The sequence below is a fragment of the Motacilla alba genome, chromosome 3, assembly GCF_015832195.1.
Source record: "Motacilla alba alba isolate MOTALB_02 chromosome 3, Motacilla_alba_V1.0_pri, whole genome shotgun sequence".
In the NCBI taxonomy this organism is placed as follows: Eukaryota; Metazoa; Chordata; class Aves; order Passeriformes; family Motacillidae; genus Motacilla; species Motacilla alba.
The window spans coordinates 96,246,939-96,269,722 of record NC_052018.1 but is presented as its reverse complement, the minus strand read 5'-3'; the positions used below and the strand labels follow the sequence as shown (position 1 = coordinate 96,269,722).

Sequence of the window (22,784 nt, the reverse complement as noted above, 5' to 3'; positions counted from 1 at the left end):
CTCTTTTCTTTTCAATAACCCTACAGAGAATAACTTTGTTTCTTACACTTTGACTTTTGCAAAACTGAATCTAGCAAAAAAATTTGCTGTAGAAGTGAACTCAAATGACCAAACCTTTCAGCTATCAATATCTCTCATTCATCCCTGATATATTAAAAACTCTGTTGCTACCAAAGATAAAGTGTATCTCTCATACTTAGCCTGTGGCTTTCATCTAATCATTTTTGTTTACAGAATCATTTAGGTTGGAAAAGACCTTTAAGATCATTGAGCCCAAGTGTTAACCCAGCATTGCCAAGGCAAACATTAAACGGTGGCCCCAAGTGCTACATCTACAGATCTTTTAAGTGCCCCAGGGGTGACTGACTAAACCACCTCCCTGGGTAGCCTGTTCCAATGCTTGACTTCCCTTTTGGTGAAGAAAGTGTTTCTAATATCCAGTTTAAACCTCCTCTGGTGCAACTTCAGGCCATTTCCTCCTGTCCTGTTGCTAGTTATCTGGGAGAGGAGGCTGTCCCTCACCTGGCTACACCCTCCTTTCAGGTGGTTGTAGAGAGTGATAAGGTCCCCCCTCAGCCTCCTTTTCTCCAGGCTGAGCTTCCCCAGCTCCCTCAGCTGCTCCTCATCAGGAGGGACAAAAAAAGAGACAAAGCAGGAGCAGGCTGAGAAGTCTGGTATGAGGAGAAATGAAATGTGTAGTGGATGGAGCAGATGTCAACTTACCCTGGAGGTATTTTACCCTTACCTTTTAAGGTATTGTACAGAGTTCACTGTGAAACTAGTATGGAGATAATAGCTGTACTGTTGAATTTTTAAATATATTTAAAATTCCTGCAACTATATGAAAATACTAGAGGATGACAAGATCTCAAAGGAGAGGGAGAAAAAAAAAGTTCAATAAGCTTCTGTTTTTTGAGATTTGTTATGTGGTCTTGTACCCAGGTGTGACTTGGGCATGTGTCTGCTTTGTTGTCATGGGTCAGATGGGTGAACTCTGTTCTTCTGCAGGGCCCAGTGGGGAGTTTCAGGGCTACAGCACACATCACCATGGGCTTGGAGAGGGCCATGACCTTGTTTTGCCTCCTGGCCTCTAGCAGTGTCAGCGTTCTGGCTGTATTTCATGGTTTGTTTCATCTCTTTGATGTTCTGCTGCAGAAATGCACACTCTGGTTCCTCCAAAACCTGGATGGCTCCAGTTTCTCTGAACTTCTCCTAAGTTTTTGTCATACTTTATGGATTGCTGGTCACTCAGACCATGAGCTTGCTCTCATGGAACCACTTCCCTGTGGAATATGCCTCACTGGCTTTTAACAGAGCTGAGGAATATCCTTGGAGCTCTCCTCCTGCTCAGACATCCTGGGTTCCTTTGTTGTCATTATAGAATGATGCTGGGTTATATTCAGCTTCTGGTTCCCTGTAGCTCCCAGGGCAAAAAATACTCCTTTTTTGGCATTGTAATCAATTTGTGATGTTTCCCTGGTTGCATGTTCTGTAGGCAACATCCCCGCACATCAGTAGTGCTTTTAAGCTGGGAAGTACATCATGCACAATTGCAAAGAAATCTGGCATGTTGTGAAACCTCCAAATATACTGAATATTAGTGATTCCATGAAGAATAGTTGTGAGCTTCTTTCTCTAGACTAAGGCTGAATTGTTACTGCTCTGTGATTGTATTACATTTGATTGAAATTTTGGTTTGCCATGGTTATGGTAACTAACCATTGACTTTGGATGTAGTGGCCATCAAAACCACATCCCTCAGGTTTCTGAGGGTCGTGGACTTGTTTCCCTGGGGCAATACAAGTTTTTGATATGTGATGATGATGCAGGTCTTTGATAGGGCTGACTTTTTAGTAACCTGCAGTTGTTTCTGGCAAGAAAAGCCAGCCAGAGATTTGCCTTAAGCGACTTACATGTGATTTTGGGACTATAAAGGTTTTCTGAAAACTCTGAATGTTTTCTGATACTCTCTCACTAATCTGCAGTTAATGCATTTTACTGTCTCCCTCTTAGTGCATCTGCTTTTCTTGTCAAACAAAATAGACATTTCAGCCTTGAGTTCCTTGTACATTTGAAGAAATCATCAGTTATTTTGCAGGATTTTTCTTAATCTCCATGTTATTGGAGAAGCTCACTGTTTTGAAAGGAAAAATTTTTTCCCACAGTGACAGGATCTCAGTCCCAGATGTACCTCATGCAACCTCTGTTCTCAGCAGTTAGTCACCATTCCAGTGCTGCTTTGATTGCAAGTGGCAAGGCTGGTGGCATCAGAGGATGGCAGTTCATCATTTGTCTTAGTGGCACATCCATCTGCCTACAGCCTTGAGAGAGGTGGGCATATTTGATAGATTAATCTTAAATCAGTTTCTTAGCCCTGTGCAAGAAGGATCTTTATCACTGATGTACTGTGTCATTTGGAGACTGAGGTTAACTTTTGCTTCGCTCCTTTGCTCCCTTACTCCCAGGATTGCAATAGAGTATCTTTGATCTCTGTATTAGGGATGATTACAACTTTAGGAGAATTAATTAATTATGCTTTTCTTGATTTTCTCATTTGTAAAGTAGATAAGCAATGTATTTTGTGAGTGTGTTATGAGGGAGTTCGAGAACCTCCCAAAGAAAATGTTACCAGAATGAGAAATAGAAATTTTAGCAAAGCATAAACTGAGCTTTATCAAAGTAGAAGGTTCTTTACTATTCATTATTTTTTGTTGTTGCTATTTGTGGGGTTTAATAATTAAATATTCTTACTAGAATTAGGAAAATGCTATCTTTTTTAACTTTACAGATTCTTACAGATTTTTTTCTACCGGATTGATCATGTACTCAACTCTTTTTTTCAAATATTGTTGAACTCTGATTGCAGTTCATTTCCTTTTATAACAAAATACACATTACTCGAAGCAGGAAACTTTGCACTTGTGCTGTGCATTTTCATGAGGTTTTAGGAAGGAAAAGGACAACAAAATATGGCCTGAATTCATATTTGCTGTGTGCTGGCGCAAAGGTGATTGAAGGCTGGGCTACACTTCCTAGTGAGCATTGCTTAGTCAAAAAATGAGCTCAAGGGATAAAGTGGTGTAGTGTGTACAATTGGATTCACTAAGTGGAAAAATTTGCTTTGCCAGCATAATAGGGGACTGAAGATACAAGGATCCTACCAAATTCAGCAATTTAACTGTGAAACTGGCATCTCTTCACTTGGTTTTACATCTCCTCAGCTACTTCCTTTGAGGTGGCACAAGCAGAGAAATATAAAACCAATTATGGGCTGTACATCTATTAATTCTCACAGTGATTTATAACAGGAGTTTTTGGTGTCCACACTCACCTTCTATCTGACTGTCCCATTGCTTTTTTTGGCACCAAGCTTGGCCTCCTGCTATCTGGAGGGTGCTCCCAATGGCTTTTCCTGAACAGCTGGACTGCTGATGGGATTTATCTGAGTCGGGATGTTTCTTTCTCTTCGTACTGTAAACAGTGGAAGTGGTTGGTGGTGCCATCTGTGCTTACTGAGATCCTGTGGGGCAAATATGTTTCCGCATTTGTGACCTTTGAATCTTTTAAATTGAGTAGTGTCCATCCTGGGTTGCTCTTCTGCTTATTGTTAAGGGATTGTACCAAGCTTTTTTTAGCTAGGGAGGGTCCAGAATTAATCAGGAACATTTCTGTATTAATTCATTTTGTCACTGGATGACCAACTTCAGAAAGGAGTATAGGGGCTTTTCTGCCAGCACCCCTACTTACTTTTGATAAACCTATCTCATTAAACCCATAATTTGACAAATATTCTTGCTTGTGGTAGCTTAATAGTAGCAATAGTAATAAAAATGTGACTTTTTTTTTCATGTAGTTCTTCTCATCCATGGGGTTTAAAGCACTTTATAAAGGAATGTAAGTTTTATTATGCTCCTTTGTAGATGGAGAAATGACTGTAGAAAGATTAAATGTCTTGAAGACATATTTCACGTAAGAAACAGATGTTACCATATACAGGGAAGAGATCATCCTTTGGATCTTCATCCGTCACTTTCTTCTGTAAATAGAATTTAGGGAAATTCCTAATCCACATTTTTATAATATGGTCTCTATAATAGGATTTTTTGGCTGTGACTGTCTTTTAATTGAGATAAGCAGCTGATTTCCTATTCACTTAAATTGCTACTTAAGCAAATCACAGGGACTTTTTTCCAGTGTGGTTTATTTGTGTGACTCCTTTATGTCTGAGATAGCACATGGCATTTTTTCAGACAACAAAAACATCTTCATAATAACAACAAAAAACGTGTCATGAGTTAGGGTAGAGCCCTGAAAAATGGTATTGTGCAGGTTTCTCATGGTGTAAAGTCCATACTAAGAGGAGGGCTATTTCTTCCTTGCTGAGTCATGTGGTTCATGAACACAGTTTACACAAAAGAGCAACATTAGAGAAGTACTGTATGTGTTTTAAATAAATTCTAACATACTTGAACAGTTAGAGAGGAGAAGATCATTGCAAGACAGGCAGCTCCATGCAGGCTGTGGCTTGGGTGCCATTGCCTTATACTGCCCGTCCCTCTTTAGAAATCAGTGGATGTATAATGTGTTCCCATAAAAATATGGGTTCAGCTTACAAATGTTTGCTCATGGAAGCATAAGATGTAATGCAGAGGACACAGAAGGATGAAACAGATCTGGTCCCTCGATCCTTTCTGCACATGGTGAAACACAGCTAAGGGTGCAGCAGAGTTTCTGCGTCAAGCCACATTCTTTAACTAGAAAAATTTACAAACTGAAAAGAGGAAACAACTTACAATAGCCTGAGGAAGAAAATAGGTTGTGTTACTAGGGGTTAGATTATGTAGAAGTTGGGTTATCAAGGGTATCATGAGATAATATCCTAAAAATACACTCTCTTGTATACTACTAAAGAAGAAATGAGATATGGCATGCACATGAATCAGAGGAATTATTATATCACTGGACTCCCATTCTGGAGACCAAGAGAACACGCAAAAAGAAGAGGTTGTCTTTGAAAATGCAAAACCTTCAGATCTTTTTTGGTACTGCAGAAAGGCAGCAGAACTCATAGCTGTTTATCTGTCAGGAGGCTGGAGAACACCATACAGATTCAAGAGAAAAGCTGTCAAACATGCTGGGAGGGAGGAGAATATGCTCAGAAAAAGAAGCCTGTAAACATGGGGTCTTGTTCTCACTTCTGTCATTAGTACCAGCGAGTGTGTACAGTAAAAAACTATGGAACAGAAATTTCATTTCCATCTTTCAAGACATGGGACAACACACTTGAGAGCAGAATCACAGAAATAGGAGTGGAAAAGAGCTCAGAAGTGCCTGTAGTTTATCCACCTGCCCAGAACACAGGAGTCACACATTTACCTCAGGTATGTTACCATTTGAGACTTTAGGTTGGAAACTCTACCATCTATCCAAATGCTTCATTCTCAAACCTTCATAAATGTTTTTTTCCAAGTCTAAACTAAATTGTCATTGCTGTAACATAGGACTCTGAGGATTTCCATCTCTAGTGTGGGATTCCCCAGTGTTACTTCCTCCACTGTGCTGCTTGTCAGCAGAAATCCATCAGTACTGTGTCTTGGGCCAACCTGCCTGCTGCTGTCACTTTCCTGGGTCAGGCTGGAAGAATAAAGACTGCCCAGCAAAGAGTCTTTCAAAAGTTATGTATTAATTACCAGCCTGGGACCTGAAGTTTAGCTGGACCTGCCCCAATGTTCATGTGTTGCTGCCAGCGCAGAAGGAGCTGCTGTGATTCTCGATGGTGGAACTTCCATTTTTCTGGTTTGGTGAAGGTCGCTCGCAGCTAAGTTTGTGCTTAACACAAGATCAGATATTTTACCAGCAGCTATCAAAAAGGTCAGCTTTACCTTGCTTGTTCTGAAGGGCTTGCAAAGATTTTCCAAAGTCACAGTTGGAAAGCATCAGGAATAAATCTCAGAGCCCTCCCATAAAATATGCTTATTTACACAGTCTGTTCTCCTTGGGGATATTAGACCAACTCTTTGTACTTGATCATGATGTAAACAATATGGTTATTGCCACAGTAAATTGCACCCAAGTGAATTTGTATTTTACTTCTGCAGACTGAGTGAAGTTGTATATACTAAACAGCCCTGTGGTGATAGATTAGATCCACACAAAAGCCAGTCAATAGCTTAAGACTTCCATGTGTTTTTGCAAATAAACAATTTTAACTGGAATTTTGATAAGCAGCTGCTTGACAGCTGTCACCCCTAGTGCCTGCATTTCCATTTCCAGTGAAATGGTTGGTAATTGTGGGTATCCAGAAAGATTGTGTCATTAAGGAATGGCAGGGGGAGAGGGGGGGATATTGGAGAGTGTGTGGGGAGAAGTTGCTTGGTTATGCTAAACTGGAAGTTAGATTTAGAGCAGCACTAAGAAGTGAATTGGCAAGATGTGATCTGCAATGATGTGGGGATGGAAGTCAACAGCACTACTTGCTTGGGTAAATTTTATAGCTGTAAGAACTTCATGGCATACAGTGGAGGTTTTTTTATGTATTTCTAATACTCTGTGGAAGCCTACCATGCTATTGCTGTGTTTGTGTAAGAATGATTTGTATTCTGAAAGCAATGGGTACTTATGAGAGGGAGGCATTTTTCTGTATCTCTCCATCTCTCCAGTTGACATTTTTAGGGATATTTTGTACACATCATCTTACTCAGAGAAAACACAAATGATCCACTTAGAACTGAAAATAAATAATAAATAATTTGGTCTCCTGTAAATTTGACTTATAAAATAGCTTGACTGCAATTACCAGTTTTGCAGTAATCTTGAACGAATTAAGCTAAAATGGTGTTATCATGAGCAATAGTAAAAATGAAAATACACAGACATTTGTCTTGATCTTGTAAAAGTGCAGAACATTTTTCTCTCCTTTGAAGGGGGACCATGAGCCCCCCAAAAGTACAGTCACAGCCATTCTGGGGGAGTACCAAGCTGCTGCAGCCACAATCCTGGGTGCTGCTCTATCCTTCTTTTGGTTTAGAGATAATCATCCTGGGCAGTTCTTTCTGTTGCTGACTCATAACATTACATGCTCTTTTCTCTGCACTCATTGCTCTCTTCTCCAAGGCCTGGGGTTCTTCTGTGGGGCCAGAGAAGAAGTATGGAGGATACAGTCTCTTTTCTTCAGACATAATTCCAGGTTAATACCATCTGGAGTTACATGGGTGAGCTGGAGGGTGTGACATGGCTGTGACAGCGCAGTACCCGCATTTTAAAACTGCCTCTCACTCTGCCCTATGGGATTCATGTCTCAACAAGAGAGGCTGTTGTTTCAAGTGTTGCCCCTTTCTCTTTTGACACTCAGAAATGTTTGCCCGGATGGAAGAATCCAGCTTTCAAGTCTAGTAGAGTCCTTCCCTGCTGGTAGCCTGTGCATCATCTGTCACTGCTGCCCTGATCCAGTTCATCTGTCTTAGAGACCAGCACAAGGAAATTACAGTCTAGGACTGATTTTGTCAAGACTAGTCTGGTCTGCAGAGGCTAGGATATTTTAGTTCGAGGGGAAAATCCCAGTGAAAATATTCATCAGATAAAATATATGAATGATTGCTCAATATGTGTAGATGAAGCCCAACTCCATTATGCCTATGATCTCTTGGAAATTAGGTCATGATGGGACATGCCTCTGCACAGTGGCTGTAAGAGATGCCAGTGGAAGAAATTGCAGGAAGGGGCATCTGGTTATAAAGGAGGGGTACGTATCTGTCTTTGCATGCAGCCATGCCCTTTATTAATCTTATGGATAGGTGGATGGGTGGGGAAGAAGATAAATAGTGAAATGTGTGCATATATGCTGAATAAGAGGAAGAAACTAAGGAAAAAAAAACCACAACCCAGGAATAAAATGGCAAAAAATACACCACACTCATTGACAGTCTTTCCAAGGTTCTTATGCTGGTTCTTAGCATTTACAAGGTTGCTTTTTACACAGAAAAATGGATAAGTGCTGCCTCTAATGCTTCTGTTTAGGCACAAGAGTGATACTGGATTCATGTGGGGGATGGAGAGCAGGAAAGTGTTGGGTATATTTAGATTCTATTTCATTTTTATTTCATATTAAGTAAAGTCACATAGACGGACTTCATTCCTCATTTTAAAGATAAATCCGTCAGATAAATTGCATTCACTCCAGGGAGAGGAATTTTGTCAAAACCAAGATGAAAGATGCCTTTCTGAAGTAGCCTTGATTTACTAGGAGGTGTGTTTCCTGGATGCTACTAATAGGTGTATTTTTTAACCGTGGGTTCTGCATGTGGAAGAGTTTTCTTGGTTCTTCCAAAAGGCTGTCTGAGAAACCTTGTACTTAAAGCAGGTCAGGAAGTCCATATGTCAGCCAGGCCAAGGTTACAGGACTGAAAAAAATAGTAATTTGAACTTTTTTTTGCATGCTAACATTATTAGAATATTAATAACTGTAAGGGGGCACTCATTTAAAGTACCTCAGAATTATGTCAACTGGAGGTTTTGCTGCAGTGCATTAGTATCACAGGTAAATGATTCATGACTTTTGCCCTCTTGACCTCTTTGAGGCTGTAATTTAAGAATGCAGACTTTCAGGGAAAACAGTTATAAATCTGATCTAATTTTTATATATTTTATAAATCTGATCTGATAATTATTTTTTTCCAAAGGAACAATGTAGCAGCTCCCAGCTGCAGCTCTGTAGTCATCTTAACATTTGCTGTTCATGATCCCTTTTTGCCATACTTAATCTCAGTTTAATTCTTTGGTTGTTTTATTGGAGAGGGAAAAGTCATTTGGTAATGTATATATACTTACAGCATTAGAAAAAATATTTTCCATATGCTGAGGTTTTCTGTTCTTGCCATCATGTGATTCTGTTATCAAAATCTCCTCTGAAGTACAAACCCCAGGCAGTGCAGTAAGCTGAAGCAGGGTTTCAGGAGCCAGTGGGACTGGCAGCTTACTGTGAATGTTAACACGAGGCTGCTGTTTGTTAGCTCGAAGTCCATTTGCTAGTTTTTCCCTGATCTGAATGTGTTTGGAAATCGGATGATGCAGGGATTTTCCTGTTTATCAGCTTTCCATTTCTCCTGTCGATTTCCTGTCTTGCTCCAAGGCAGTCATTCAGGCTATGGGGACTCTGGTCACCAGCACCACACCCAAATTTCCTGCAAGAGCAAATCTGGATCTTCTGTATTACCTCCTACACTTGACCTCAGGAATGGAGGAGGTAGGGGTGAGAGGAGTTTGTATGAGATGGAGAGATTTGATCTCATGAAACAGTTCTAAAATGATGTCCCCCCCACAATGTACATGCAGGGATGAGGAAAATCTGCCTTTCTTTCTACAACACAAGATGATGCTGTTCCTTCTGGTTGGATGTACAGCCTCTCCTTTCAGTGTCTGAAGACCACTCATTCTTTCTTCCTTACATCCTTGTCAGTCTATACTTATCTCTTCCTCTGGCTTATTTTTAAATGTACTTACCTGAAAATAAAATGAACAGGTGGACTAGTGCCTTTTCTGGGAGATTCTCTGGGAAGCTACAAGGCAATTAAAAATGTTTAACATGTCTCTTTTTGTAATTGGCTCTTATTCAGCCTCCTCCAGATCATCTGGTCTCTCTGCTGTCTAGATCAACTAGCTTTTAAAAAATGTCCTCATGCACACTTTTTAACTGTTTGCCTTGATCAGAAATACAAAAAGAAGAGTCAGAAAAACATGACAGGGATTTGCTAGATGAGGAAAAATGTCGAGGGATATATTATTCAGAACTTTATGTAAAACTTCCTTTTATTTCCTAGATGTAACGGTAGTTTCACTCTTGCCTCTCTTATTGAACTTGACTGTATTAATTTGGTTTGTTATGGGCTATCTTCATGAGTTTTGAAAGCAAGGGTTGATCAGTGTCCAGTCCTGAGTATTCCTTAGTATCTATCATTTCATATGATCTGTGGTAGGAAGGGAATGATTCTGTACATCCAAGCCTAATGACCTGAATGTGTAAAGATAAATAGCAAAACTGCTACTGGCATGACTCACTATTATTTTTAGCTCTGAAGATGAGACAGTGGAGCAAAGGTTCATCTTTCCATACCAACTGTGCCTTTTGTTGAACAATCTGATCTTGCTGAGAGGTTTAATGTTCATCTTTCTTTTTTAGCCAGATTATACAAGATGCCATGCATCTGTTTGGCTTCTATTCATAATAGGCTCATTCCTTGAGAGAATGGCTCTCTGCTCTTCTGGTACTGTACAGGCCCTTGCACAGGACAGAGACTTTGCAACTTGAATTGTTGCTGGAAACAGCCAAAGTAGAAAATGTGACTGATTTAACTGAAACTGCAACATAGAAGTCTGTGGATTTGGTTTGTGCTATTTAAAGTATAAATATTTTCTCCATTTTCCTTCAGAGTGCTAATTATTTTATGTTTAAAGAAGGATTTTCAGAGGTTAGACAGTTGGTAGTATGGTATAATAAAGGAAAAATCACATTTTCCTGTGGAATAACTGATCCAGATTCCGTTTAGGAAAGGGATTTCCTCAAGCTTTTGCTCCTAATCTCATGGAGTGGCTGCAAAACCTTCCAGGCTGCATGGGCTCTGCTTCTGCTAGGTTTTTCTGGGGATTACCTAGTCATTAAAATCCTCTGTTGCATCCAAGCAGTTCCAGTTTCTAACATTGAATTTCGAAGTAAAAGTGAGTGGTGATACTGTCAGAATTGAATGAAAAAACATGTTTACATCTTTAAAAAGCAGTGATGTGACTTTGGAGTTTAAGAACTCCTTTAGAATTAGTTTAAGCACTGAAATAAGCCTAAAGTCCCTAAACTTTCAATGAAACAAAGAGCCTGAGCTGATGTGAAGGTACAGGGCAGACCAGAGCAGTGCTACTGCCTTTGGGGCACTTGCTAAGACGGTAACCAAAGCAAGAACCTGCATTCTGATTACTGAATAGTATGATTTAGGTCGTAGTCTGTGGCTCATAATGGTGATGCAGCATATTTGATAAGGAGATTACTTAATGGTTTTACGGTGAATTGAAGAAAAAATAATTTTAAATCACTTTAGGAGACTGCACATACAGCAACCTTTTAATGGAAAAAAATGCCACCTTACCAGGATTTAAATCTAATTTGAATTATCTCTTAAGAGGGACATATGATGGTGAATGTCAGCTGAATGATGTTTATATGTTCTCTGTAGTGAAGTCTTGGTCTGCTACATATGGAAGACTTACGTGAGCCAAAAATGGAAATAAGAGCAGAGAATAAGGAGCACAGGGGAAGAATGTGCCTTGCATTATCAGGGGATTGCAAATTCAGATAAAGTGAGACACAGACATTTTGTCAAAGTCGGGTATGTAGGTTTAAAGTTTGCTCTAGGCAATTTAACTTAGGCAGCACTTCCAACAGCTGATAACCTAAAGTGACACTGACCTTGGCAGACTTACAACGGCAAGACTTGCACAGGGATAAATTATTTCTTGATCAGTTGCTCAAGTATATGAGATGCAGTCCAGCATTCCTTCAGTATTAATTATAGGTGTTTGTTTTATCCCAGAACAAACATACTGATTGCAGACAGTGGAAGTAGAACAATCTCTCTGTATATTTGAGCTCTTTTCTATTCATTTTAGTATATCCTGGGGCACAGTAATGCTACTGAGTTTGTGCTGTGCTGCTCTCTCCACTCGCCTTCTTGACTCATCTGTTTTTAAAGCTGAAATTCATGGAGTAGGAAGTAGTGATTTTGCTCAGTTACTGTGCAATCAGGATTTTTGGCCAGATTGTCTTTTTTCTGGCCTCGTTGCCTTTGTGTCCAGGAGAAATTTCATTACCTTGGTGTGTAGACACACAATTCCAATAGCACAGCTAGTTTTCAAGTGTTGTAAATGGCTGCTTTGAGGCTGTCAGTGTTTAGAGAAACAGTGGATGCAACTTAGCCACAATGTCACTATTTTTAATCCACCCTCTGTGTACTGAATCACCATACCTCCTGCTAAATCTGTCAGGGTCTGTGGGTGGTAAATGCTGCTAGGATGTAATTACCCTTTTTCTTGTGAGGAGCTACCCAGACTCTTGAAAAAAAATGCCATGGTGAGAGCAGAACTCAGCTGTACCTTCCCCATGCTCATTGTAGAGATTTCTGAATAACGATTGGGCAGTTCTGAAGTCATAGCCCTTTCCTGGATTTGTGGCCCAGTGGACAGAGCTTGTTGGTTTCTTGGACTAACTGAATGCTGTCAATGCCAAAAATCCCACAGACATTATCATTTTCAGCTTAATATATTAAAATGCCTGTTATAAAAAAACACTAACAAAATAAAAACCCTGGCCCAAAAACATTATATGATACCTCTGGGAAAGTGACAGCTAAAGGGTCCCTTCTAGATCTTCTGTTGAGTGACTTGCTGGGTTCAGAGATGCTTTTGCACATGCTACTTTGCCCATCTGTTCTCCCTGTTTCCTCAGATCCCCTGAGCAGACAGAGAAGCACAACTCAGAAGTCTTCTTTTCTCTCTGCTCTTCAGAGAGAAGAAATTGTGTCAACTGCAATACACTATTTGGATGCAAAAAACCCTGAGCTGACAGGTAAAAAAAACCCAGATAGTATCACTGTGGTGTCTAAGGTGAGTTGCCTGAAGAATCCCAGTCCTCTTGATTTAGCAGTGGTCACTGAATTACAGACCTAACATTTTTGGACAGCCATGTTTTTTTGCTTGCTTGCTCCTCTGTTAGGCATTTAAAGGATATAATGCTGTGGTGAGAAATGGCTTAATTTATACCATTTGCTTTACCAGCATGGCCTTTATGTTGTAAGACTCAAGCTCTTTGTGAGCTAAATCTCTGCTGACAGTACATGATTGATTCAGTTTTGCAGATGGGACTCAACCTGTCTTATGGTTACCTGTTGTATCTCAACCTGTCTTATGATTACTTGCACACAAACCTAGCCACGGACAACCCAAAAATGTTAATGTGGGTGAATGCTCACCCATATGCTTTACACATATGTGAACACCCACTCCTTTATGCATTGCTGGAGGAAAAATATACTTGTATACAAGAATCGTGTTCTTTATACATGGGGAATGCAGGATGCAAAGTTATGCAGCCAGAAATAGGAGCAGGGGGTTTAAATGTCAACTTGTAAAAAAAAAAAAAAAAAAAAAAAAAAGGAAAATTAATATAGAGTGATTGTATATTCAAGAGGGCTGAGCATGACAGGGATTTGTACTTGACTCATCTTCCTTCAGTAGGTCAGCACTTGTTGGCTCCAAATCTGTAGCTCCTTTCACCTGAAGGCCTTCTCTTACCATACTCTTGTGGGATATCTGTCTGTCCCACAGCCCTAGGCCACTTGACACTAATTCCCAGTAATTGCTATCAGTTTTGAAGGAAAAGCTGGTACTGAGTCAGCGAAGAGAGGAAATTGTTCTGCCATCCCTGCAAGTTTTACGTTTAGTACTAGTTGTCACAGAAGGCTGCTGTGGCCTCCCCTGTGTGTTTTCTGAGTGTTGCCTGGTTCAGTGAAGACCACAGGAGTTCTGCATCAGAGTAAAATGTCACAATTAAGTAGAGAAATTTAGTTTCTAAATTTTCATGGAACAATTTCTTACTGTAGAATATTCTGAGTTGGAAGGGGCCCACAAGGATAATGGAAGTCCAACTCCTGGCTCTGCACAGATTGTCCCATGGATAATCCATTTAGGATCATACTTTTAGAGATACACTAAGCATTTGAAAGCATTTGAAAATATAAAATTTAGCTCACTTTTCATTTTTCTTTAACTTAGTGCCAATTTAGAAATTGTTATTTCTGTTCAATAGACTTCAGTTGTAGCAGGCTAATGCCTACACAGCAGAACTTTTCTGCCCTACTTGATCCTGTCTGTGACTTATGAAACTGAGCAGGGGAGACCCTGGGGCTCTCTGAAGGCTAGATTGTCACTCCAGTTTATTTGCATAACTGATGGCTTGAATTTCTTTTAAGTTCCAGAGTTTGTCCTCTTAGCATTTATTTTCCCATTTAATGAAAAATCTTTGCCTGGGGCTGAGCCTTGACACAAGAGGTGGCATTTCAAGATCAAATGTTATTAATGTAAAAAAAAAAATGCACTGAAGACCACTGATTTAATTTAAGGACTTATTTTCAGATGTGCTTTATCCCAAATTTCCAGTAAAAGTACATGGAAGTTATGATTTGTTCCATTTTTTGAAAACAGATCCTGACCCAAGACACTTCAATCATACAGCGCCATTAGCGAGGAAGGACTTAAGGCCACTGTACTGAAATCTCTTTTAAAATGTGACCATCGGCCCAGTGTTGTGCAAAGGCAGCAAATACTAATTACAGAATGTTCTTACATCTCTGGACTTATGACACAGATGAATCTGACCCAATATGTTCACAAAATTGAAGTTGATGTAAATTGAAAACTGCACAGCTCAGTAGCACTTTGTTTTCTGAACTGCTTTACCTTTGAAATAAGTATATTAGACAAAAAGAGTATATTAAAAGGCATTCAAATTTGCATGAAAATGGTACTGTTGCTACAGGATTTATTATGAACTGTTACATAAATAATCTACTTTTAAACAGCCTCTTAATACCTATTTATGCAATGTAGCAGTTGAAAAATTAGTATGTATTTTAAGACTGACAGTAACTTAACTGTGTTCAGATCTTTGGCTTGTACAGCAGAACATTTTTCACTTAACTACATATTTGAAAAACCAAAACAAATACCAAGAGACACACTGTGCACGCACACACACTGGATTTAAATATAAAGTTCAAGTCACATTATGAGTCAGCTGCAAGCAGGAAAATATTAAGTCTTTTTTTTAGTAGATGCGCTTCTGTGCTTAAATGTTATAAAGGTTATTTGTCAATAGATAATGCTGTACATGCTATGAGTTGAACAACCTAAGCTGAAAAGCCCATGAGAGGACTCCTTCAGCCACTCTGTTAAATTCTGCTTTACTCTGTCTGCAAAACTGCTCACAGACCTGGGGCCTGCTTAACAAGGGCAGTGTCTGAATCGTCTTGCCCTGTTAACAGCAGTGGCTCTTAGTGTTGTCTCCCTGCTTATGAATCCAGCTTCTGACTCTGCATTGAGAACCTCTCTTATGGCCTCTGGGTGAGGTCAGATGTCCCTTGCTACCAAAACTGATTGTGTTCTGTGAGTGGTTTTACCTCTTGTTAGACCATTAATGAATCTTGCTCCAAACATCAAGCTTAACAGCAAAATTGCAGGTTTTTAGTAGGCGGTGAAATAATCTTGACATTGCTCCAGGCTTGTATGTGTGAGATTTTTATGCAACGTGCTTCTGGAATGGAGTGGAATATTGTATTCTGCCTACTCATTCTTCTGTTCTTCATGTACATATATACTCAAATGTTTGCTGGAGGCAGTGATTTTTTAAATCAAACAGGTTATATTTATTTAAGCATGAATCTCCTATCCACTCCACCCTCGCAGGTGACAGTTCCTAAAATTGATTATTCAGGATGAGCACCTCTCCTTATTCATGAATATGTCTTCTGCATGTGCAGGAGGACACTCATTCTATTCTGAAGTGGTCACCACTTCTGCTCAGAGATGCTGCCCCTGCTTTGACCTCACCATGTGGATTCTCCAGGGACTGCTTGTGCCTCCAGGTACCCTTGGAACCAGTTGCCATACTGTTGGATTTGTCTTGTTCTTAAGTTTGTATGGCCAGGACAAACAGCTACTGTGTGAAAGGAAGGCAGTGCCTGTCCCTGGTCTGCCCCAAATGGGCTGATGCTCTGTGTTCCCACTGTGTGTGGGACTTGTCATGCAGGAGCAGCTGAGATGTCCCTGTGCACCTTGGTGCACTGGGACACAGTGGTGAGAATCCAACCTATATCCTGCCCCACAGGGTGAGTTTGTTTCAGGGGTGCAAAGCTGTGGCTTCATATTTGAAATCTAGAGAAATAAGTAGCTGAAGTAATTGTTAGTAAATTGTGTTTCTATTCAATTTTAAAATGAATAAATGATTTTTTTTCAGGGATGTGAAAATGGTGCCAAGTGAGAAGACTCTTTGGGCAAAAGATCTGACTACTTAGAAATTAAAATGGCACAGAATAGATATAATACGTAGAAGATGATAGATTTATCCTTTGGGCATATGTCTGTGTAGGCTGAAAAAATTAGTGGAGCTGGTTTCACACCTCAGTTTTCTTAATGCCATGTATGTGTTTTATACAACATTTTTGTTTTATAAGCAATCATGCACATGGGCTTTCTGATTTCTCTGTTTCAGACTCTGGAAAGTTCTGACTTGTATAATGGGTCTATAGTTATAAAGATTTAAATTGTGAAATATGTTAAATAAATAATGTATTTCTTTAGAATCATCCTCAAAACTGAAGACTCAAGATACTTGCTTTGAATGCTTCTTGAAGACTTTCTAAATCCCTGTCTTCTTAATCTCCTGGAAGGAGGGTGTGCTCACTTGTAGCTTACAGTCTGTCCTTGTACTAAGTACAATCTTTTGAGATGCAGAGGCCATAGGTAATAAATCCTGTATTCATTTTTCAACAAAAGAATTAATCTGGCTGATATTCAGTAGAATTTTGCATTGAGAGAGAACTGCTGAAATATTGTGAACCATGCACTTAGGCTTTCACATTTTTAACCTGTTAACCCTTGTGCATCTGTCTAATGAGTTCAGATGTCTAAGACTAAAGCTTTATGTGAAAAGAAAAGATCAGAAATGGGGAAACACTGACCATATATACTCCCCCTTTCCTCTGCAGTGCATTAAGCAAGAGTGCAGCGTGGCTGCACTTTTTATTGATTGCTAAATTTTTACTGATGCTTATTCCATTTATTCTCATTGAAAAAAAATCCTATAGAATTGTGAGTTATTGTTACCTGAGTTTTTTGTTTCATTCTGGTAAGAGTAAGTTTTGAGATCTCAGCAGAAGAGGTGGAATTCTGCCACCCTTTGTCACTGCATCTGTTGTATTGAAGGTCTTGTCTTTGGAATCTTGATCCTAGTTGCACCAGTAGAGGGCGCAACCCTCCCACTGTGTGATTTGGAAGCTCAATTAGATTTCGGCTCCTGGCATATTGGGTCATTGGGAGTGTGTTCTTCCTTCCCCTAGTTATGAACTCTGTAGCTTCCATCTGCCACCATGTACTGTATGATAGGGCAGTTGATCCAGAAGATCCAGAGTTGATCCAGAGGAAGATGTAGTGTGCTTTGGCCATGTCTTCAAGTCATGGAAGAAACCTTTACCTGTGGAAAGAGGCTTTATAGTTACAGAAGCCATGTGGATATTGAATTAAGAATCCAGAAGACGCTTCAGACTGCAACAGGCTACTGACCACTTGCCTTTGATTAGAAGCAATCTTCATGATTTAACAAATTCTGTAGAAAATTTTCAAGGATTCTCTTTTCCCTTGGAAAGACCTGGGAGTTGAGATAGCCCAGTGAAAGTTTTATCTCTGTGTTTGAAATGATGGATGTGGAAGGTTGAAGATGAGTTGTGTTTCATAGGAGGCATAAGACTAGTGTTCACAGGTGTTTATCTTCTTTTGTTGTGGAGGAGAGAGTGGAATCTTCTCAAACTACACCAGAGAGATGTTTTCAAAGCAGAAGACTATGACTGTCTGTTCTGGTCCTGCGTGAATGTCTGAGAGGAATGTTTTAAGTCAGGGTAGCTGCAAGCTGAGCACTCCACTTTAAGTCTCATGTTTGACTCATCAACATTTCACAGTTTGCTGTAACAAATCCCACTGCCTGGTCTAGTCTAAAGGATCTCTTTATTCTTTGCCATTTGTGCATCAACATCCAAATCTGGTGTTATGCAGGCACACATTTTAAAGGGGAGTTTGTTATCAGACACTTAAAAATCTTACTAGTTAGTCTGGGGCTGAGCAGATAGAAAGCAGCTTGGGAGAGAGGGAGCTTGAGGTCCTGGTGGACAAGAAGTGCCATGAGCCAGCAGTGTGCCTTTGCAGCAAAGGCAGCCAACATCATCCTGGGCTGCACTGGGAAGAGAGAAGCACTGGAGCTTGTTTCCTGTGAGGAGAGTCCAGGAGAGCTGAGACTGTCCAGCCTGGAGGAGAGAAAGTTCAGAGAAGTTCTTACTGATGTGTAAAAATAATCTAAATAGGGAGGACAAAGAAGACAGAGCCAGGCTTTCAGTGGTGCCTAGTGGCAGCACAGGAGGTAAAAGGCACAAACTGAAACACAGGAGGTTTCCTCTGAACATCTGGAAGCAGTTTTTCATTGTGAGGGTGACCAAGCACTGGTTTCCCAGAGAGGTGGTAGAGTCTCCAGCTGAGGAGATTTTCAAAGCCTTACTGGACACAGTCCTAGGGAACCTGCTCTAGCTGCTTCTGGTTGAACTGGGGCTGTGGGCTAGATGATCAGAAGGCCTCTTCCAGCCTCAGCAGTTCTACTGTTCTGTGATATACCACAAATTGACACACATCAGAGGAAGCCTCCCTGTCAGACTTGTCCATCAGTCTTGTCAGGCAAACGGGAAATGCGGGAGAAACATTCCATTATACAGACATTGCAAAGTTATGGTATGGTTCAATGTAATGTGCAGGTTGTGTCCAAAGTACATGGACTTATGTGGCAAGGCTGTGTGTACTCACAACCTAAAGAAGCAGATGAAGATCTCAGACTTGCTATTTGGAATTTTAAGGGCATCCAGCAAGGTTTGTGTACACACATGAGGACATTTTTGCTCGTGTTCCAGAACCTGACTAATTCCAGCCTGGAGATGTGGCCTAAGAAATACTTAATTTTGGCCATATGTTACTACCCTTCTTCCCCTTTTATATCTCTTCTAGCTTTAGTCCAGATAAATGGGGAGTTGCTCAGGGTATAACAATTTTGCAACCCTGTCAATACAGACTTGAAGATCTATAGCGCAAAGTAAGTGAAGGAAATGACAGAAAATTAAAACTATGAAGACATTAGACACAGCAGTGCCATTGTGGTTTGCTGTTACTGTTACCATCCTTGTTATTGCTGTTATGAGCGATAAAGTTGTTGCTTTTAAAAGTTGTCACTTTTAGCATAGCCTGGCTACCACCCTTAACTGAAATTAGGAAGTTCATTGCACTGGTGTCTTGATGAATACACAACATAACCGTATGCTGCCTTGGCTCAAGTAGAACCAAACTGCCGAACCACAGCTCATCTTCTCCAGTGTCCTTGTGTTGCTGCTTCCATGGTAGGAACAGATGACATAGCAGGAACGTTCCCAGCTTGGGTAAAACAAGATGCAGAAGGTCAAATGAACTGGCTCTCATTGGAATATTCTGGCTATTACAGTTAGATGTTGTCTAGCAATCAGGCCTAGATGTAATTCTCCATTGTACAGATTATATCAAGCATCTCTCAAATATGGCAAGTGCATACCACATAGAAATAAAGATTTTCAGAAGTTGCAGAGTGACTGATTTCACAGCCATACGTGCATTTGAGGCATTTCTTCTGATTCTAAACATTTTCATTGTGTAGCAATGAAATAACTGATCTGGTTGGAGCATCTCATAGTTGGTTACATAAAAGCCACAATGGCCTTGAAACCTTGAATCTGAACAGAGGGATGAAGAATATTTTAAGCTCATGATTCAGTGACCTTATTCAACAGTGACAAGAGATTCTTGCCATCTAAGTAGATAATTAAATGAACTCACACATGTAAAATGGATTTTCTGGTTGCTCAGATGTGTGTGTCCCTCATGGCCTCCTCATGACCTTTCACGATCTCACCAGAGGTGCCAGTTTTGGAAGTTGAACCATGCTTGGTTGTAGAATTTAACTCCTTGGGATCAGAGTGTGCTGCTGGGGCAATGGGAGAAATTTGCAATCACCCTCTACTAAGGGTTCTGTTATTCTACTTCATAGCATCTTACATCCATGCCAAAAGGAAATAATTTTTATGCTTTTTACATTATATTCAGTGATGTTTGCTCACTGTTTTTTGGCCTTTTGTGTATTAGAGGTAGGCTAATTTATGGTGGCATGTGATTGCTTGTTGTACTTGTTCCTGAAACTGGGGAGGGAAAATGCTAGGAACAGATCTGCAAAGTGATTTTACCTCACTTTCTCCTTGATTGCTTTAGCATTAGATTGATCTACATTCTTTTCTTTGTTCGGCATGCATTTCTTGTCCTCTTAATTTTCAGCATAAAATGTAAATAGTTACTCACTGAGCCACATGTATATGAAAAGGTGATAGAGGTCAGTGAAGAGTAGTATAATGATGAGAGGGAGAGGAAAAGTGCTTTTGAAAATATTTTCTAGTTTGATTAGATTTTGTCCTGGTTCAAACTATAAAATCTTTGCAAACTTATAACTCCTTGTCATGGTTTTGCATTGGCACAATGCCAGTTGCCCCTATGAAAACACACTCTCCCCGGTATCTGCTGTGAGATGTGATCAGAAATAGAGCAAAGCAGGCCTCAACTTGGGAACAAAGGAGAAAAAACTTTATTAACTTACAACTATTATAAAATGAATATACACAGAATTCAAAATGAAAACTTTTTAAACCATTCTTCCTCCCCCCACTCAAATTCCCAAAACAGTACAATGATACAGCCTTGGACTTCTAATCAGATTACCACTCTTCAGATATTCAATTTTCAGTCTATTACCACCTTTTAGGTAATCAACTCTCATTTCATCAAGAAGAGAGGAGTCCGTCTTGTATTATATTGTGACTTTTTCTTTTTATGTTCAGTGCTCTCACCACTGTGCATGGACTAGTACTGCTTTTAGGGTTCTTCTTTTTAAAGATGCTTTGGTCAGTTTCAAAAAGTGACAGTCTCTCCAGTTTCGAGATGCTAGTCCCCTCCAGTTTCACCCCCTGGGGCCGAGGGGTCTTGGAGAACAGAGATCTTCCTCTCCATCTCTGTTCACACCACTCTTTTACTGCTCTCTCTTGGCTTCAAGCCATCGCTTCCTCCTAAATGCAGTCTCTGTGTCACAAGAAAAAAAAATGGGTCTGTCTATGGCTATACAAAAAAAGAGTCCAGCCATAGGCCACTCCATCATCTCCTCCCACCTAGGATTTTTCTCAGAGTCTTCCAACATCTTTCACTTGCTCAAATCTCCGACACACTTGCTCATTTCTCTCAATTTCATTTCCTCCTCTCTTCCCCTTCAGATCCAGGAGGATCAGTATTTGTAAGGTTTTCATCATTTAAAAAAAGGGTTAAAAGCTTAAAGCTCTGTCTGCCCAGAACTCCCACGGCTGCTGGCTGCATCTTCTCGCCACATCCCCTCCCTTCTCCTTTGGCTGTGCTGCCGGCACAGAGGCACAGCATATCAAATTTTAAGGTGGCCAAAGCACAGGTGCAGTCTCTATCTCTCTCTCCTGGAAAAGGGGCGGGGGGACTGCCCGATGCCTCTCAGTGTTCGTCCACCCTTCCATTCTGCAAGGGCCTGCACCCCCCTTCTCAGCCTAAAGCTCTGGCCTACCTCCCTCAGGCCTCATGGCTTTCCCTCCCCCACCCAGCCCGCAGCTGGGCAGGGGAGGTCTGACCTCTTCACAAACCGAAACCAAGAGAGAGTTCTAGAAGTCCTCTGCTTTTAACTCCTATGTTTTCAGAAGCATATCCATATCTTCAGTGGCCACACCAAGTGCCAATATTTACATCTGAACACCCATTAGTTTGACTACTGCCTCCCAAAAAACTCACTTCCTTCTCAAACCGCAACACTCCTGTAACAAGGTTAGGTTATATTCCCAATCAATTCAACCTTCTGGCCAGCACACCATTAAGCAGGCATTTTCTAGTTCATAACTGCGGGAGAGTCAATACAGCAGACTTTGTGAGGAAGGCCTTGTGTGACTGCGAGATCATCTGTTTTTTATAATAATCTTAATGGATCTATTAAAATATGTTTCTTTTCCTGACAAATGTTGCCTTGATGTATCCTGGAGGCAATCACAGCTACAACAGTATTACTGCTGCTCTGAAAGTCACAGCTGAATATGTCAGTGGGAATCAAAGCAAAAGGTGCAGTAGAAATGTTTTGAATTATTAATAAGATATGTGAGAAAGCTCTGCAGGGAAGGACTGGAACATCTTGGGCAATGGTCTGCTGTCAGCCAGGTGGGAAGGCTGAAGACAGAATGTTAATAGAAATGTTGTTTTTAAAAATCACCGTGACATCAACATTTATATCAACTGCCTTGGGCTAGAGCTGCTTATGTAACTGAGATTATATTAGGTGTGATGAACAGATGTGTAGTCGAGAGGGGTTGTGCTGTGTTGAGGAAGGTGGAGTTGGCAGTGAGACTTGTAGCTAAAGCTGCTTCACTTGGAATCCTTGTTTTCAGTGCCTTTTAACTTTGCTACAAGCATTTAAATGAAATATTACATTCTTGTTTTATCTCTGGCTTAATAGCTTCAGATTCTGGGAAATATTAGGATAAGATTTTTTAAATACCTTATTGTGCCCAATGTGTTCTTCCTTGGGTTGCCTGTGCAAGTTATTTTGGATATGAGAATGAAAGCTTCAACTGACGAGTGCTACTGGTGTGGGTTCCAGTAGCGTATTGTGTCAGTTACAGGAAAGAAAAGTCCAGAACTGAGTCCCCTAGCTAGCATGCACGAGAAGCATCTTGAGGGAGTATGGCAAGTACCATACATCAGAGAAATCAGTCTGATATTTCCCTGGCATTATTTTCCTCCATTAGTAGGAAGAGGAAGGGAAGTGTCAGAATTCCAGACCAAATAAACTAAAACATGAGTTTTTGTAA

The 22,784-nt window shown here is 40.3% G+C and overlaps 1 protein-coding gene across 1 annotated transcript in view; it reads left to right on the top strand.

Moving 5' to 3' along the window:
• The window catches only part of SUSD4 (sushi domain containing 4), a 79,013-nt gene that overhangs the window by 2,815 nt on the left and 53,414 nt on the right, over positions 1–22,784 (top strand). The window contains exon 2 of the mRNA XM_038131945.1: positions 7,654–7,741. Within this exon, the coding sequence (XP_037987873.1) occupies positions 7,654–7,741 (88 nt within the window). The remainder of the gene's footprint in view (positions 1–7,653; positions 7,742–22,784) is intronic.